The sequence below is a fragment of the Mus pahari genome, chromosome 11, assembly GCF_900095145.1.
Source record: "Mus pahari chromosome 11, PAHARI_EIJ_v1.1, whole genome shotgun sequence".
In the NCBI taxonomy this organism is placed as follows: Eukaryota; Metazoa; Chordata; class Mammalia; order Rodentia; family Muridae; genus Mus; species Mus pahari.
This window is the reverse complement of record NC_034600.1, coordinates 70,619,489-70,639,474: the sequence shown is the minus strand read 5'-3', so window position 1 is coordinate 70,639,474 and position 19,986 is coordinate 70,619,489. Positions and strand designations below refer to the sequence as shown.

General features: G+C 46.7%; 1 protein-coding gene across 1 annotated transcript in view; it reads right to left on the bottom strand.

The window, feature by feature from the left end:
• Nucleotides 1-19,741, bottom strand: part of Retreg1 (reticulophagy regulator 1) — a 133,656-nt gene extending 113,915 nt beyond the window's left edge. The window contains exon 1 of the mRNA XM_021208422.2: nt 19,422-19,741. Coding sequence (XP_021064081.1) covers nt 19,422-19,690 — 269 coding nt within the window. The 5' untranslated portion in view covers nt 19,691-19,741. The remainder of the gene's footprint in view (nt 1-19,421) is intronic.
• Between the last annotated feature and the right edge of the window lie 245 nt (nt 19,742-19,986).

Genomic DNA, 19,986 nt, shown 5'->3' with positions numbered 1-19,986 from the left:
CACACACACACACACACACACACACACACACACACACACACACACACACGTGTGGTTCCTTTGTGCTCTCTCATAGCCAGAGAGCACGTGCTCCTGGTGCAGAGAAAGAGAGTACCAAGAATGAGTTCAGTCCAGGGAGAAACAAAGAGAAATAAAAATCTTTGGACAAACAAGTACAGGGAGGTAATTTCAGGGGTTCAGGAGAAGACTCCGACCTTCTCCAGTTCCCCAGATGCAGCCTGGGTCCAATAAGAACCCCACCCCACCCCACCCACCAAACATAGGAGAAAACAAAAGAGGAAGACACTGGTGTCCTCAACAGAGAGCAGGTCTGGGGACCATCAGACAAGATCAGAGCAGGGGCCTCAAGCTCCACCCCTCAATGGATCACTTACAAGTGGGAGCTGGAGTGTGGGGATAACAGAAACTGTGACATCTGACACACCAGCCAGAGTCGCTCTTGAGCTGAAGGAATTTTCTAGGTATGCTGGAGAGTTTAAAAGATCAACAGAAATATTAAGAGCAGCAGCCGTGCAAACTTGTCTAAGAAGTAACAGGCTGTGGGAAAAGCCCCATGCGGTACCTGTCCTGAATGTATGAAGACCCAGGTTCAATCCCCGTAACTGGCATAAAAACTGGCAGGGTGAGGCATAGGATGGTGGCCAGCACTTAGAATTTCAGCCCTGGGGAGGCAAAGCTGGAGTCCCCTGGCCACCAAGACACACTATGTGGTGAGCTCCCACACTACATCACGTAGCTGTGAGCTACAGGCCTGTGAGAGGGCAGAGAAAAGGCTCCAGGGAAATGACAGCCAAGGGTATCCTCTGGTCTACACATACACACGTGTGCATACACACACACTCACACACAGAGAGAGAAGAGGAGGAGGAGGAGGAGGAGGAAGAAGAGGAAGAGGAGGAGGAGGAGAAATACGACATCGACTAAGCTCCACCAACAACAATGTAATGAAAAGGTGTGATATGAACATTCACAGGGGAAACAGAGCAGGAAACATTTATCTGGAAAAGAAAAAAACAACAACAACAAAAACCTCAGAACATACCAGTACTTAAGCAATTCTCCAGAAGTGGGACCCCTCCCCAACTCTCTCCCAACCCCCACTTTCTCCTGGGTCTCCCTTCTAGTGTCAAGTCAAGATGTGACCGCGTCTTAAGGCGTCCAGGAATGGTAGTTAGGATAGTGTAAGGATAGCTGAGCGTGTGGAACTGAGAGAAACAGGGCTGGGGATGTGAAGCACAGCAAACGGTGAGCAGTCAGCCGCTGGGGTCACTGAAGTTACAGAGGTCTAAGGTGTGTGTGTGTTTGCACATGTGTTTGTGTGTATGTACATCTGTGTAGATGAACGTACACCTGTGTATGTGAGTCCGCATGGGTCTTTGTGAGTGTGTATGTGTACGTGTGTGTGTACATGAGTGTGTGTTTGCCTGTGTCTGTGTATGTCCATGTATGTATGCCTGCACATCTGTGTCTGGATTGTATGTGTGTGTGTGTGTACGTGCTTATGTGCCTTTATCTCTGTATGTGTTTGTGTGCATGTGTATAGATATAAACATCTATCCATATGTGTATACATGAGTCTTCATTTGTGTAGATATGGGTGTGTGTGTGTGTGTGTGTGTATGTGTATACATAAGATAGGGTTTGATTTGTATGTGCATTTATTCTCCATAACATAGGTCCTGTCTCGGCAGTTTTGTCTTTGCTCTAAATCAAGTTGACAACATTTGCAATTCTAATTCTAAGACTTAGAAAATAAGCACAGGGAGAAGTAAATCAAATGCCTTCAGGTTTTAACAAATTCTCTGAAGAAGAGAAACTGCAATAGAAGCTGCTTGTGATGCTGGAGCTGGAGGACTGCGGTGAGGACAAGGTAGGCTCCGGGCTGGTCCGTCTCAACTTCCATCCCCCAAACCTCCTAACTCGCCTCCTGAAGGCTTTAGTACTCATATATTTACAGGAATAAAGTATAAACTAAGCAATTAAGCCCAAATGAAGTCTTAATGGCTGCATTTTTCTGAAGTAAAGTTGTATTTGATTGGGAAAAAAATATCTCCAAGGAAAATATAGACATTCCTTGGCCCGATCTTCGGAGTTGCACACAGAGCGAGGAAGAGAGAGCACTTATTTAAATTCTGCACGGTGTGCTTCTGCGCCAGTGTTTGAACACAAACGAGGCTGTTTTCTGCTCTAGTGCAGGGTTTTGTTTTAAAGGATAGACAGACAGTCCTCTGAACTAGGCAAGGGCCATCCCATTAATTCATGAGGTCAAATTTCATTTTCAGTACAAATTCTAAATCCTATCTGCCATGTCCTCGCCAGTTTAATACATCAGGGTCACCAACATGTATTGATAATTCAATTCTAATGTATGCTGGGTTTTGCATATCATAATTTAGATTAAAGGAAGCACATCTCCAGACCCATAATTACCTTGATTGCTAAATATGACCTTAACTTCAAACAACCTTGAAGGCTAATTTATGAAGTATTTAGGGATTCTACAACATACATTATGGAGAAATTTGGTTTATTAATATATCACACATAAACATTCTAAATAAAATATTTGCCTTCTGCAAAAAGAAGAAAGAAACTCATAGATGTTATTGGTCAAATGTATACCTCAAAGTTCATATGCTGGCAATTTGGTTCCCAGTGCAACAGTGCTGGGAGATGGGGCAATAGAATTGATTTAGGTCAAGGGCTCCACCCCTGTGAATACATTAATGTTGCTATCGGGGGACTAGTTGGTTATCACAGGACTGGGTTCCTTAGTAACTGCATCCCCTTCTCTGCTACACTTTGTCTTCCTTACCTTACCCCTCTCCTTTGCTTATCATGTTTTGATACAGCACATAGTCAGATTCTTGGACTTCCCAGACTCCAGAATGTAAATCAATAAATTCATGATATTGTCAGGTATGTCAATGCACACATGAGTCCCAGCACTCCAGCGACTGGGGCAAGAGGATCTCTGTGAGTTCAAGGCCAACTTGTTCTGCAGAATGAGTTCCAAGCTACCCATGGCTACATAGTAAGATCCCTTCTCACACAGAAAAAAAAAAATATATATATATATATATATATACATATATATATATATACATATATATATGTACATATATATATATATTCACACATGTGTATACACACACACACACATATATACATATATATGTGTGCATGTATGTATACACACATACACACACACACATATAATCTCCCTGTTCTTTATAAGTACCCAGTTGTGGGCTTTAACAACAGGAAATACATGAGTATAGAGACAAGCCCTAGATCAGGTAAACATAAACATCTTGGCTGAGGTGACCACGAGGCCTGATGACAGAGAAGAGGCTAAGGAGCCGTGACAGAGCCTTGAAACAGGATCCTTGAGGCTCTGTCTCAGTGGTCTTTGGGGAGCTAATGGCTGCATGGTGGTGACTCAGCCAGTGAGGGATAGGTGCATATGCAACTCCCAGCATCCTCTGCGCCATGCCAATGCCAACACCTGCACTGCAAACCAGGAAGTCCAACTCCACCCACCCTCGGTGTTGCAAACATCCTCCTTAAAGACAGTGTCACCCAAGGCAGCTTCGGAACACCTCCACCCTATCCCACAGACCCACAAAGGCATGTGGGCCGGCGAGAGTTCACATGACACTTTACCTGGACACTAAGAGCCATTTCTGGGTCAAAAGGGCAAACACAAAGAGGAAGTGAAATATGATGAAACTGGGTCACTCAAACCCAAACCGTAGCCCAGCCTGGTAACTGAGATCTGAAGCAGAAAACAAAGGTTGCCTCTGCGGGGGAGGGTCGGGGTGGGGGGTGGGGGGGTGAGGCTGTCTGTGGGGGTGGGAACTTCTGTCAAGATGGGAGAGGGGGCCTCCGTGAGGGTGGGGACTTCCGTGGGGGAGGAGGGCCCCCGTGGGGGTGGGGACTTCTGTAAGGGAGGGGAGCCTCCTTGTGGATGGGGACTTCTGGAGGGGAGGGAAGCCTTTGTGGGGGGTAGGAAGTCCCTGTACAGGTGGAGATCCCTGTGGGAATTAAGCCCCTCTGTGTGCTAGGAAAATCTCTTATTTCCTTCTTTAAAAGCTTCATAGGAAAAGCTATGGGAGACAGCTGGGGTTTCCAGTGGAGTAGTGAGCTGACTTTGCCTTCAACCACTGAGATTCTTAACTGGGGGGCTGTGTGACTGAATGTGAGGGTCCTGAAAAAGTGAGGGGGATTCGGAATCAAAGGTGCAATGAATCTGAGGTGTCCCTAGCAACTCCACCCTGGCCTCAGTCCTGAACACATGGCACCGGGTGGCGGCAAGAGCTTCCAGAAATGTCTCAGTGTGGACCCCAGATGATCCTATGTCACTAAATCTGTGTTTTACTGTGGAGAGTTTCCTGCTAGGAACTTAGCAATGTACAAAGATTTCTCATATTAGCCTACCACCACACTTCAGCACGTTCTCAACTTAGTATGTCTGGGGTTATATCACGTTAGAACATTTAATCCTTTTTAAATTGATGTTTAAATTGGGGACTTGAGTTTCATTTAAAAAATAATGAATTTGGGCTAGGGACAACTTTTCTAACAACCTCTAAAATGGCCCTAAACATAACTTCTGTCATTTTGTTATGAAAAATGATGTTCTCAGCCTTGACTGTAATAAAATAAAAATACTGTCAGCTCGGGAAAACCCTGAGGACATTCCATGTCTGGAGTCACAGCCAGGAGTGGCCGTGAGCGGCCTGCACTCAGTGTATTTCCAGGTGGGCACTGTATGCTCATCTCACAAAGGTCTTTCCAAATAAACTCAGATTGACGGGACCAAGAATCACGTGGCAGAATCCCCAAGTGTCTGTCATGATCTGTAAATATAGCATGGGCTTGGGAAATCCCCCCCCAAAAAAATAGTTACTACTAATTTAACACAAAAGTCACCCAAATACTATACATTGAGTACTGTTTCATTGAGAAACACAAACTGGAAAAACATTAATCCTTAAGGACAATGAGGAACACCCAGAATACGATCCGAAATCTAATCAGAGAAAATGATAAAATATATACAAAGCCAAGAAAAGTGTCATGACCCCACATGTCCTAATTGTTTGTACTGTGATGGAATCCTTCCCACACCAGTGGCCTTCTGCAGACTCCTCACCCTGCCTTCTCTTCCTCTGTCTTACCCAGCACCATCTCCTCCTTCAGGGAGAGGTCAGGTGTCCTGAGCTGCCTCCCACTCCCACTGTGAGCACACCTGTCTCTACGGTGTTCTCTGTCCCCGAGGAAAAGGTACCTTCTAACTGAGCCCCTTCTGGTCCACTCCTCATAGGTGACCAACACTCTTGCTCTCTCTTGATCCCTTCTCTACAAACTCCACTCTGCCTCAGAGCACCTACTCAGGCATCCAGGATTTTGAAGACTAACCAGAGAGTGCTAGGGGAAACACAAAGCTGGCCGGGATGCAGGTCACACTGCTGCTGACTAAGCGCTGACTCAGGAGGCTTGGCTGCCTTGGGCTGCTAAGCAAAGAAAGCCATCTACTCGGCAGAGGCAGCCTGTAAGCCACAAACTCACTGAAAGAGGAGGACACCTGTGGCATCTGCTGGGGCTCACTTCCTGATTTGTGAATGGCACTTTCTTGCCGTGTCCCCACAGGGTGGGAGAAGAGAAAGAGCTCCATGAAGCCTCTCTTGTAGGGGCTCTAATCCCATCTACCACAGCTCTTCCTTCAGTGACCCGATGACCCTCCATAGTCCCTGAGAATCATGTGTAATTTGGAGAGGACAGAAGCATTCAGAGGTAGTGGGGGGAAAGGATTTCTAAGGCTACTAGAACTCCCCCAGTGACCAAGATGGGAATAGTCTGAGATTAAAATCACACAGGGACCCAGGAATACAGAGCCATGCCACTGCAGCAAGGAGGAGATAATCGCAGCCCCCTCACACACACACACACACACACACACACACACACACACACACCACCCCTTTCAAGTCTGTGCTCCTCAGGTCTCTGTAGAAACCGATGTTGAACAAACCAGAGATGCTAATCAAAGGGGTCTCTCTCACTGCCGGCCTCTGTTAGCTTCTCAGGAACTGCCCCAAGACACTTCTTTGAGTCACCCCACTTGGTGACACTGGCTTCCTCAGCACCTTCCCTGTGACATCATTCCCAACAAATGCTCCCCAGAACTTTCACCCACTCCTAAACCTGCAAAAGCCAAACTGCAACAAGCCCAGCTATGCACTTCCACTCAGCCCAAACCTCCCTCCAGCATGAGTCCTTGGATCTGACCCAGAGCCACCTATGCAAATAACAGGCCCACAAAACTCAAAATCCCCCAGACTAAACAGAACCCCTAACGGGGTGCACCCCCAATGACTCTCAAGTTGGTAACATTCCCAGCCATTTGGGGTCATCTAACCCACTCCGCACCACCAAATGAATCAACCCTCTCAGAATTTTAAACCCTCCGTTTTAATTGAGTCCATGTCGTCTTTCCCACCCACCCTGAAAGCACCTTCATCCAGCCTTCTCCCTCCCCCATCAAGCATTCTCCAGTGATGTCCTAGCTGGTCCCCATCCCCCTGGCTCTTGCTCCCCTAATTCATTTGGAGAGTTGAATAGAAAGCTGGTGAGCAGAATCTGGTAGAATTGCAGCATAAAGTTCTAAGCTATAGACACACTTTCTCTCCCTAAAGAAAAGGAAGAGCGTGCTAGGCCTGGTGGGTAGCACAAGGCTTTACTTCCAGCTAGTTAAGAGGTAAGGTAGGAGGGTCACAAGTTCAAGGCTAGGCTGGGCAACTAATTGAGATCCTGTTTCAGTTTTTTTTTTTTTTTTAAGGTCTGGATATATCTTTCAGCATTAGAGCACTTGGCTAGCCGGTGTGTGTGCTGTAGCAGCTAGGCTCTGTCCCTAGTGCTGTGACGTAAGGAATGGGTGAGGATAGTGCATGGTCCAATGACAACCTCTTCATAAACTGACGTCCCAAACATCCTCCTTCCAGCCAGCACATAAAGCTACCCCACCCCCCATCTCTGTCTCTTTCCCTGTATGAAGACATTCATGACCGCTGCTGTGTTCCATATACCAGTTCAGCAGTCAAAGCATAACAGCAGCTCAACTGCACCTTTCACGTACTGCTCAACCTGTGTCCCTCGCCCTCAATCCTAACACCCTCTTCTCTTGGTCTATTTTGTTACTCTAACTGAATACCATGGATAGGAGAACTTTTGAAGAATAAGATATTGCTCAGCTGTGCTTCTGGTGGCGGGGAAGCCCAGGAACATGACACCATCACCAGGTGAGGGCCTCTTACTGCAGTGTAATGTGACAGAGCAAGCAGGCCAGCTCTGGGCTTCTTTCCCTTTCCGGGTCTTGCACTATGACCCCACCTAACCCTAATTGCCACCTCTTAAAGTTTCTACTTACAAATCCCATTAAGATGAATTTGAGGATTACACTTCCAGCATGTAGAATTTTTAGGGGACACTCGAAGAGCCTGGAATCTCTTCATCCACTGGCTAAAAACTCCTACCGCTTCTGTGTGACAGCTTAACATTGACAGCATAACCCATCTCACACATAGTCACTAACTTGCTTCCCGCCTCGCCCCCAACCTCCCCCGGGACCAGACCATGTCTGTGTCATCCTTCCATTCCCAGCAGTAAGAATAACGACACACCTCATTTACTTGTACTCATTTGGATCAATTGGGCAGCCTGAGAACATTTGTACACAGAACAAGATAAAAAGACAGACAAGCTGAGGTAAAATGATTAGCTAAATCCGTGCAAAAAATCCCCGAAACTGACTTATGAGTGAGGTTCATGGCTGCCACGGTGCAGAGGTAATCCGATTGGTTTAAAAAAATAAAATAAAATAAAAAATAAAAAAATAAGCACCAAGCTGCTGAGATCAGCCCTGCTCTTGCCGGTACTGAGAAGTGAGCCTCAGAGGCGGCCTCACAAAGAGCTACTGTGTTCATCGGGAAGCCATTGCTCAAGAAACATTTGCTGAAGGCTCGCTATATAAAGGGCTATAGCTGTTTTTAATGGACTGAGTCCTTTTTATTCTGGGTTTTTTTTTTTTTTTTTTTTTTTTTTTTGGTTTTTCGAGACAGGGTTTCTCTGTATAGCCCTGGCTGTCCTGGAACTCACTTTGTAGACCAGGCTGGCCTCGAACTCAGAAATCCGCCTGCCTCTGCCTCCCAAGTGCTGGGATTAAAGGCGTGCACCACCACGCCCGGCGAGTCCTTTTTATTCTGAAGGCATCTTTCAAAGCGGCTCTCCCATCCTGGGCTAGAGGAAGACCATCCAGCTCACGGAGAACCACACATCTTAGACACATCTGCCCTTTGGATCCTCTACTGCTTCAGGGATACCATATCATCCCTGCAACTGCCCCAGTCACATCCCTGGGGGGTCCAGGTAACCCCCCCAAGTCTGCAAGCACCTAGAGCTCACCCCTTCTTCATCCCTGGTTTACCTATGGCAAAAGCTCTTGGCATTAACCTCGCTTGTAAAATCGGACTCCTTCTTTTAAACCTATAAAACACACTACACGAAGCTTGCACTGGCATTGCCAAACTACACAGACGTGCACTTTGCCCTAAGCTATAAAGTCCTAGAGACTATGACATCCAACTCAGAACCAGGATGGACTGTTTGGTTCAACTTGGTGAACCAGCAGTGCTTTCCCCAGGAGAAGGGAAACTCTCAGGGGCAAGTGTAGCCCTTGGACCTCTGCTCCATTCCTGGATCCAGCATCAGACTGAACATATGCTGAGCTGTGTCTTCTGGTAACCTAGGTCAAAGAGAAATGTAATTCTTTCTTTCTATTGTTGTGGTAAAACACTACAATCAAGGCAGTTAATGGAAGAGTTTATTTGGACATGCGTGCCAAGGGTTAGACTCTCTCACAGTAGAGTGAAGGCATGGCTGCAGTAGGAAACTGAGGGCTCACACCTTGAACCAGAACCAGAACCAGAGAGGGCACAGCTGGAATAGCCCCAGTGACATACCTTATCCTACAAAGTCACACCTTCCAAGTCTCTCTCAAACAGCACCATCAACTGGGACCAACTATTCAAATGTCTAAGACTATGGGGAACATTTCTTATTCAAACCAGCACAAAGGATGAACAAGGATTTTTTGTTTTTGTTTTGGTGGGTTTTGCTTTTTTGAGACACGGTTTCTCTATGTAGCCCTGGCTGTCCTGGAACTCACTCTGTAGACCAGGCTGGCCTCGAACTTAGATATCCACCTGTCTCTGCCTCCCAAGTGTGGGATCAAAGGTGTGCGCCACCACTGCCCAGCAAACAAGGAATTTTTGTTTTGTTTTGTTTTGTTTGTTTGTTTTTGGTTTTTTGGTTTTTTGAGACAGGGTTTCTCTGTCTAGCCCTGGCTGTCCTGGAACTCACTCTGTAGACCAGGCTGGCCTCGAACTCAGAAATCCGCCTGTCTCTGCCTCCCGAGTGCTGGGATTAAAGGCATGCGCCACCACGCCCGGCAGGAATTTTGACTCGATGCATTAGTAAGGTAAAAAAAAAAATCCTAACTGATGCAAAAACAACCATTGACCTTCCAACAACAGTATCTTTCTTCTGTCCTGGAATCACTAACTGTAATTATGTAATATTGGAAAATATGATCTGAGTTTTCTTGTGGTATTCTTTTAAGCAATGGAATGCTGAATTTATGAAAATGGATATGCTTCATGACGCATTCTTATACCTCTCATCAAGAACTGTGCCTCTGACAGGATGGCCATTAGCCTCACGGGACGCTTCACATTTAAACATAGCTAAAAATTCATTTATTGAGGACGTGAGGCGATGGCTCAATAGGTAAAGTGCTGGTGATGCAAACATGAGGACCTGAGTTCAATCCCCAGCACCCACAGAAAAAGCCAGGCATAGTGGTGGTTGCTCATCACCCCAGTTCTAGAGGACAGAGACAGGCAAAGCAGCTCTAGGGACTCAGCAACAGCCAGTCTAACTAAAATGGCAAGCTCCGGGCTCAGTGTGACACCCTGTCTCAAAAACTACGATAGAGAGTACCAGAGGAAGGCACCCAATGTTGACTTCTGACATTTCACACCTAACCTCACAGGTGACTGTGGGTCCACATTCTGGCCCCACCACTGAGGGTGTGGGACACGCCGATGGATGGGGAGATGAACCACAGGGAACTTGGCTGTACTTATCCCAGGCAGCCACCATCGGGGTTAGGCTATAGGGAAGCACTGAGACACTCCTGGGGGGGGGGGGGACTCAGTCTGAGATGAGGGGAGGCTGAAGTTGGGATTCCCTGACTCCCAGACCTCCAGTCACCGCTGGAATGTCACACAGAGGAATCAGGAATGAAAGATCAAGGGTGATGAACCCATGACAAGGCAGGACCATTGGAGGACCGCAGGCTGAGGTCAGTGACTAGCCCGGGGCCAAGGGAATGGGAATTCCGGCTTAGCTCATCAGCAAAGGTAATGATGGTAGTGGTGGTTGTCTGGAAGTCCAGAGAAGCCTTCTATGGGAGACTTAGGCTGCGGGTCTGTAGGCGAAGGTCTTCTCCATGCTCCCCCACAGCAGTTCTCGATGAAGGAGACAGTCCATGTCTATCCATACCATTTATTGACTGTTCATCATAGAAAAATGGATGTGTACCAACTTCTCAGGATGGACCAGAGATTAAATACCTTTTGCAGGGAGGAATGTCCAGGAAGGGAAGCTTATTGGTTAAATCCGAGGGCCTCTGAGTAGCTCATTTGCATGGAGAACTCTGTCTAGGCCTGCATGACAGATGTGGGGAGTGTGGCACATGTTCCCAGCCAGGAATCCAGTGAGGAGCAGGAAGGAGCCCACCGTCTCAGGTGTGTACCTGAGTTCTGGGGTCTCAGACCTGCCCTGCCTTAGCAAGTTTCCTGGCATGGTCCACTGTCCCACTGTCCCAATGTCCCTTTTTATAAAGGAGAGGTGTCATTGGAGTGACTGTCTCTAATGTTATTTTGTAGAAAAACTTTTAGGTAGGGTGAAAGCATTAAAATAAAACACAACATAAGCCAGAGGGGCAATACAACATAGAGTCCACTGAAAACACAACATAAGCCAGAGAGGTAATACAACATAGGGTCCACTGTACTACAGGTGACTGCATGATACACACACACACACACACACACACAGAGGGGTGGGGCACACATGCATATTCCTTACACGTAAGAAAACCACTGAGTCACACCAGTCCAATGGTTCTCAACCTTCCTAACACTGGGACCCTTTAATACAGTTCCTCATGTTGTGGTGACCCCCAACCATAAAATTATTTCCTTGCTACTTTGTAACTGTAATTTGCTACTGTTAGGAATAGTAATGTAAATACCTGTATTTTCCAATGGTCTTAGGCAACCCCTCTGAAAGGGTTGTCCGACCCAAAGGGGTTGCAAAACAGCTTTCCTATCCATATTTCAGGCGTCCCCCGAGAACCTACTGCTCACTGCAATGGGCAGGGCAAGTGTAGACCAATTTCCCTCACGGCAAATTCTCCTACTGAACGTAGGCGGTCATTCTTGGTAGTTAAGTTCCTTTGTGTATAAGATGGGGATGATATGTATGTTAATAAGATGTAAATGAGGTGCTAGATGGGAAAATGTCTTATAACAATTATAATCGCCAAACTTTGACAGGTCACCAAAGTCGTAGGTTCCCTGCTGTTATAGGTGGGACTGGGATGCTGGTGGCTACGGATATCACCCCAGTGTAGCCACTGGTGACTGCGGATATCACCACGGTGCAGCCACTGGTGACTGCGGATATCACCACGGTGCACCCACTGGTGACTGCAGATATCACCACGGTGCAGCCACTGGTGACTGCAGATATCACCACGGTGCAGCCAGTAGCCCCAGGTAAGGATGTGCACTAGCTGGAGTCAGCCAGCAATAGAAATGGTATCTTATAGAGAAGAGGACTCACAACTCTAGAAAGTGCTCAAACCTGATGCTATGCAAACCTGAGTGTGTATCCAGTAACCTGGAGAGCTGGAGAAGCCCAGGGAGCTCCATTCCACCTCCTGGGATTCTGGTTAGGGAGGCTTGGGGAGGGCTGGGTATCTGCATGGCTGTCCAGCAGGAAACACTGCTGTTAGCGCATGCTCAAACTGCAAGCTAGGAAACCATCAGAGCAGGGGGGAGGACATGCTTGACACCAAGTGGGAGGTTGGAATGTGCCACTTTCTGAACCGACGCCACAGAAGGCACTCCAAGGACACTCAGTCGACCCATCAGCATTCCAGAATGTACCCAAGATGCTTCAAAAGTCAAAGGGCCCAAGGTTCCTTGCGAGCTGTGTCCCTGTGTGGCCATCTCAAGAATAGCCATTGACTGCATTTTAATGGTTCTACAGATAGAAGGAAATACCTTCACATAGTGTGAGACATGGACAGCAGCTCCTTGACATAGACTTTTAGATGCCTTGGTCACCAACGGTTGAGTTCAAAGCTTGACCAGAGCCGCTTTCTAAGCTGCAGAGGCACGGGTCTCAAAAGAGGGGCTGCGTTAATAGTTATAATATTTCAGAATCATGGCTGGGAAGGAGACTTGTAAGATGGGCATTTTGCTCCATTCCTTCCTCATGCAGGGCCACTATCGTGAGTCTATAAGAAAGTCCAGATTACCACTTACTACTTCCCTCCCAGACTTGTCCCTGAGCTTTCCGATAACTTTAATAGTACTAAATAATAATGGGCAAGCAAGAAAATTCCTTCTATGAAGATCACCTTGCCAATGGAGAAGCCAATATGTGACACACTCCTCCAAAGTCGCATAGCACTCAGCAATAAAAATAACAATAATAAATAAGTAAATAAAGAAAAAGGAGCCATGTACCAGATGCCTTCAATCCCCACACTCGGGAGGCAGAGGCAGGTGGATCTTTGTGTGTCTGAGGCCAGCCTGGTCTACAGAGCTAGTTCCAGGACGCCCAGGGCTATACAAAAAAATATTCTGTCCTAAATAAAAACAAAACACCAAATAACTGATGCACACAGCAGAAATGACGCTTGAAGCTTGATGCAAACTCAGTAACATCAGGCACAAAAGACAGCATGCCATATGCTATCATCATGTGGAACTTTAGCAAAGGAGACTGATGTCATCTTAAAACAGATCAGACCCTGAAGTGAGGACAGACAGGAAACAGACCTAAATGCCTCTGGTGGTTTGAATGAGAATGGGCCCCTTAGGTTCATAGAAAGGTTTGGGCCATAGTTGAAGGAACTATTTAGGAAGAATTAGGAGGTGTGGCCTTGTTGGGGTGTGGCCTTGCTGGAGGTGTGGCCTTGCTGGAGGAGGTACGGTCCTGGGAGAGGGATTTGAGGTTTCAGAGCCTTAGTCAGTTCCACCAAGCTCTCTCTGCCTTGTTTGCTTGTTGACCAGATATAAGCTCTCAGCTACTGCTCCAGCACCATGCCTGCTTGCCTGCCTGCATGCCTGCCTGCCTGCCTGCCTGCTGCCACACTCCCCACCATGATGGCCATGGACTCTAGCCCTCTGAAACAGTGAGCGCCCAAACTAAATGCTTTCTTTCATAAGTTGCCTTGGTCATGGTATTATTGTCACAGCAAAAGAAAAGTAACTAAGACACAAGGTGAGAGAATACTTTAAGTCTTGACTGCTATTCACATGTACATATTTTTATATACATATAATATCTTCCTTTTAGTGTAAATTAAAAAACTGATTCTTTAAAAACCAAAAGAATTCAGCTGAAAATATGGCCCTTGCAAAGGACCTGAGTTGGGTTCCCAGCACACACCTAAGGTGGCACACAATCTCCTTTAACTCCAGCACCACGGGATCCTGTGACCTCTGGCCTTCACAGGCACATGTAGTCACATACACAAAAAACCCTTACACACACACACACACACACACACACACACACACATACACACACATACATATACACATACAGACACACACATACATACATACACATATATATACATACATACACACACACACACACACACACACACACACAATTAGAAATTAAAACACTAACCTTTTAAAAAGGAAACTGTCACTTCTGTTTCACCAGGTTCACTTCAAGCTGAGTTTAAAACTGTAAAACACTAGCTGCCCTTGTGAAGCACATGGGTAAGATTTCTAAAATGCTTATCCTTTTCTGCTTTTTTTAATCTTTGGAATTATGAAGTTATATTAGTTATTTTAAAAATTAAGAATTTGGAAAATGTGTTCCTTATAAGTTAAATGAATAAGACCATGTATTCTGATGCCTAGTATAGTCAGTCCCAGGACTACTGAACTGTGGACCAGTTTGTTACCATTGTGGAAACCTTGATTCTATTTTTTTGTTGTTGTTTTTGTTTTTGTTTGTTTTTTGGTTTTTCGAGACAGGGTTTCTCTGTGTAGCCCTGACTGTCCTGGAACTCACTTTGTAGACCAGGCTGGCCTCGAACTCAGAAATTCGCCTGCCTCTGCCTCCCAAGTGCTGGGATTAAAGGCATGTACCGCCACACCCGGCCAGAAACCTTGATTCTAAAGACTGGCATTCTATGCAGTCTACATTTAATCTTACTTCACCATGATATAACTAAACATCTATTTTTAGCACTTCTTCACGTGTTAGCACTTTTCTTACGCATATCATATATAAGAATATGTATGCATGTCGGATTAAAGAACACTATGGTTGCAGTCTTATCTCCTAAGCGTGTATCATTAAAATCAGTCTTCTTTATTTTTCACACACATCTTTGAACTTTAAATTAAGTCAGTCTGCAACACTGCAAGACCCAGCCGCCCTGCCTGTCACTTTGTGCTTCTTTTATCCCAAATTACATTTGTAAAGTTCATCTGCAGTGACCCATTGTTTATCTTCACTGCTGTGCAGCTGTCTGTGGTGGTCTGAATAGGTTTGACCTCCACAGACTCACGTGTTTGAAAGCTTGGCCTGCCGAAAGCTGCACCATTAGGAGGTGTGGCCTTGTTGGAGGAGGTGTGGCCTCGCTGAAGGGGGTGTGGCCTCGCTGGAGGAGGTGTGGCCTCCTTGGAGGAGGTGTGTCACTGTGTAAGCAGGCTTTGAAAGTGCCTAGTGTTCAAGACCTGCCCAATGTAGAAGAGAGCCTCCTCCTGGAAGCCTTCAGATCAAGATGTAGAACTCTCTTGCAGTATCATGTCTCCCTGCAAGCTGCCATGCTTCCCACCATGATGATAATGGACTGAACCTCTGAAACTGTAAGCCAGCCCCAATTAAATCTTTATAAGAGCTGTCGTGGTCATGGTGTCTCTTCACAGCAATGAATTGTCTATGGTCAGAATAAGTGACCACCGATTTGTTTATCCATTTTAATATTTATGCACATTTCACGGGACATTTTTAAATAGTCCTTAAAGAAAAATTAAGTTCAAACATAAAAAATAGCATTTCTGGCAAGCATTGTGCCCCAAATATATCCCCACAGCACCTTGTCAACCTCACTGACATTTTATTCCCTAGGTGCTTTTCTCTACCAGAATCATTAGAGATGAAATACTGAGTATGCCTTTAAAGATTTCTTTCTTTCACTGGGCATCTTCCTTACAGTTAGACAGTTATCCCAGCCCAAGATCTACTAAAACCACTTCTGTTCATCAAGGCCCAGTTTCAGCCCAATCCATGAAGACCCCAAGTCTCTCCCATCCACAATGACGCTGTCCCAGCTAGACCATCGCAAAGTGAATTATCCTGCCTCAAACTGTCCATCCAAACATTTGCTGACTATATACCAGAGATAACCCAACCTGCCGGCACCTGTTTCAATCCCCGCTTTCCAATGCACAGAACTACTGTTGTAGATCATGGACAAGTATCCAGTGTCAAAATTCCTGAGTCAAATTCAAAATCCTGAAAGCCATTATTATCACTAGGTATTACACTTATGTGAACTGTATATTTACAAAGTTGACTTCCACAAGACTGGAACAGTAGCAACGATCAATGAAACGCCCATTGCTTATGCTAAAAATTGGGGTTTTCTGTTTGTTTGTTTGTTTGTTCTTGAGACAGGGTCGAATTCTACAGCCCATTATGTTTTTAATATATTGACTTATTCATATTTTTTCATAGAAAACAAAAACATTAGCATTCCCAGGACCCAGAATATTAAAGAACCAAATGAGGTCATCTCTAACCAGGAATGATGGCTCACAGCTGGGCTTAGTGCTTAGGCAGTGGAGGCTGAAGGATGATCCTGAGTTCGAGACCAGTTGGGTAACAGAATAATAACCTGTTTTTATGGTGGCTCATGTCTTTAATCCCAGCACTCAGGAGACAAAGGCAGGTGGAGCTCTGTGAGTTAGAGGTCTGCCTGGTCTACAAAGCAAATTCCTGGACACCCAGAGCTACACAGTAACATACTGTTGGGGGGAATGGGCATGGGGTAGGGAGAAAGAAGGAATGAAAGCAAAGATAGGCTCATTTGAGAAGATATAAACTAGCTTTTTGTGTTTTTAAAGTTTTAGGCTTTAAGCAGCATATTTTAAGCTCGGAGAAACAAATAAGGAAGATCTCAAAACCAGTCATGGCATCCATAATAATTTTTAAAAAGTCCTAAAGTCCAACGGATCAAAACACAGAAGCAGCTGCTGCCTCAGGATTCTGAGGGCAGGATGGTTCTCTGTCAGAGGAAATGCACGGGTGGAATCCAGCTACTGCAAACAGGAAAAAGAAAACAAATAAGACCCTAACCAGGTTCAAGCTGTGGCCACTGTTCGTCTTCCCATCAGAGTGATAACTAAGACGGGCGGGAGAGAATACTCGTGAAAGATATCAAATATACTTTTTTAATTATTTATACAAAAAAAAAAATAGTTCCAACAATGGTTCTGAAAGAATATGTCATAGGGAGGCTAGAGAGGTGGCTCAGTCAGGAATGTGCCTGTCACGTCAGCATTCACCTAGCATTGCCTACAAGCCAGGCATGGTGGCGTGTGTCTATAACTCCAACACAGAAGGGCTAGAGACAGGCAGATCCCGAAGGCTCAGTGACCAACCAACCCAGCCACACGTATGAGCTCCAGGGTTAGTGAGAAAGCTTGTTGGAAAAAAAAAAAAACTAACGAGAGCAATTAAAGAGACCCTTTGGCCTCTACTATATGCACACACATAGATGTAGACCAGAACATAGATAATCCCTCTCTCTCCCTCTCTCCCTCTCTCACACACCACACACACACACATACACACACATGCATACATACATCACAAGAAAAATGTAACTCTTTACATTAATTATGTAAAATCCATCATATAAAAAGAGCTCCAGTAAGTCAATAAGAAGATCCATATCTAAAAGGGAAGAAACAAACCAGAGTCGTTATAGATAAATAGGCACTGCAGAGAAAAGATAATCACAGTGTCCTGGAACACAAGAAAAGCATTCAGTCTTAGACAAATGCAAATTTTAAGCCATCCCAGAGTAGCCTTTCCCCTTACTAGATTTACAAGAGAAAAACGTTTTTTTCAGAAGCTTCTTGGCAAGAGAATAGAGGAGCAAGCTGTCACACCCACTGCCGGAAAGAATCTGGTAGAACCCCAACAATAGTATGGCCGTAATACCCACAATACAGTGACGGCCATGAAAATGCAGGGGCACATACCCTCTGACCCAACTGTTTCTCATGTGGGAATCACCCTTTAAACGGTTTCATACGTACAAAATGATACACACTACAGGACTCAGCTATCACACTTAGAATGCGCATGCTACAGCTGAGCCTCCTTGGGGGAGGTTCAACACTCTTGGAAAGGAATTCTATGCATTGAAAACACAAGGAGTACTCAGCAAGGCGCCCACCCTTAAACGAGGAATCCTTTCTGTGCCAGCCCACAGTCTACACAACACACAGAGCTTCTGCTGAAACAGGCACCATCCAAAAAAAAAAAAAAGAAAAAAAAAGAAAAAAAAAAAAACGAAACAAACAAACAAAAAAAAACCTCAGAGAGCTAGCAGCCCCTGTGGCCTCTGAGAGGAAGCTGAGAAGCTGGGATGGGCGTGGGAAAGAGATTTTCAAAGGGGGGAAGATTTTCAAAGTGTTTACATTTTTGTACCTACAAGCTTCAGAACTGTGGTGTTTTTAAGTAAATAAAACTTTAAAACCTAAAACAGGCTGCTTATTAGTAAATTATTGAGACCCAGCCCTAAGACTTGGTGTCCGGCCCAGCCTAGCTCACCATGATATAACCTCTTCATTTAAAGGGCTATGGTAACTTTACAACAGGCTAGAGACGTTAAACTCCAGAAACAGCAAGACTGAGAGACCCAAAGCTAATTAGCATCCACAGACAGCAACAAGACACAGCTCGTTTCCAGAGTAAACCAAGACCAGTGGGGAGCTGAAGAAAATCCTTCAAGTTATTAATCTAGGAAAAAAAAATAACAGGCTACGTCTCTTTTTATGCATTTATTTCCCAACTTCAGGGTTAAGAAACCTTCGTCCTGTAAATAGGTACTTTTTAGTGAAACTGCTTATTCCGAACTTCCGAGGGCCCTGTTTGTTATGAAGACATTTAGCAAACAAAGGTTTTTCTTCACCCTTGATGAACTAGTACCAGACGATAAGGCTCATCGTTCCGTGATGGAGCCAGACGCTGCCTGCTGCTTACCTAGGCAGAACACTTTCTGGGGGAGGCAAACCTGTTGATTGGGGGCCACTCAAAGAAAATCCCTCCCCTATTCCCTCTGGAGTTCCTCTGAAATTACTACCCACCCCCACCCCCCACCCCCCCACCCCCACAGCAGTGCAATCTTGGGGCGGGGCGATGTACCTAATCCACCTGTTTGTTTACCTCCTGCCTTCTCATCTGGGATCTGAGACAGTAAACCCTTCCCTCCAGGGGAAAGAAAAACAAATCATTCACTGCCTATCTCTGGTGGCCCACGAAGGCAGCAGTGTATTGAGTGTACCGAAGGTGGCCCAGATATGCCTCCGCGGGTGCAAAAATGAATTCAAGCCCTCGGGCCTCTGAACCCCCATACTTGAAAGTACAGGTCAAGACCTGAGAGTTAATACCAGGGCCGAAGTTTTCAAGAGCTCTGGACCATCCCTAGATACAGGAGCACACGTGGGTCAGCTGACCATCATCACCTCCCCTTGGAGACTGGACACCCGCAGCAAGGGTGACAGCCACTCATAGGGAAGTGCGTCTAGAGGAAAGTTGAAGTGGGTGACTACCTGTTTCAGACAGGTGACCAAGCAAGTGGGACCAGGCTGTCACTTCCACCGCAGCGGCGCCCAGCTCTTCCCCCCCCCCGCACCCCCCAGCCAGGCCACATCCGGCCATGGGCGCCCCAAGGTGACCTGCCCTCTGGGGTGCCCCCATCCAGCCCGAGCGCTCACCAGAACAGCAGGTTGGCACCCAGGAAGGCGAGCAGGCTGCGCAGCGGCCTCTTCCAGCTCAGGAGCTCGTCGGCGCGCCAGCCCAGCCACAGCACGGGTTCCCCGAGCAGCCAGGTCAGGGCGGCGGCCACCCTGCCGGCGGCCTCCTCCACCTGCGGCCCCGTGCCCGCCGGCCCTGCCTCCTCCCCGGGAACCCCAGGCCGCGGCGGCTGCTCCTCCATAGCCGGGCATCCTTGTGTGGCGTGCTCCTCGGGCGCCGGGCTCGCCATCTTCAGCGGTGTTTTGCTGGCGGGGACGGGGATGGGGACGGGGACAGGGAGGGAGGCGGGCGGGCGGGCGGGCGGGCACGCGCGCGCGCGCGCCTGGCAGTGAGCGTCGGGAGAGCAGCGGAGACAACGGGGGACCGGTCGGGGCGCAGGGTGCGCACCGCGGGGTGCTGGCGGCTGGGTGCCTTGTGACGTCAGGCCTGGCCGCGCCGGGAAAGAGGGTGCGGTCAAGTTCGTGTAGGGGCGGGGCCGCCCTGGGTCTGGCTGCACATCCTGGGCTCGGCTCCGTGGGCGCGTGC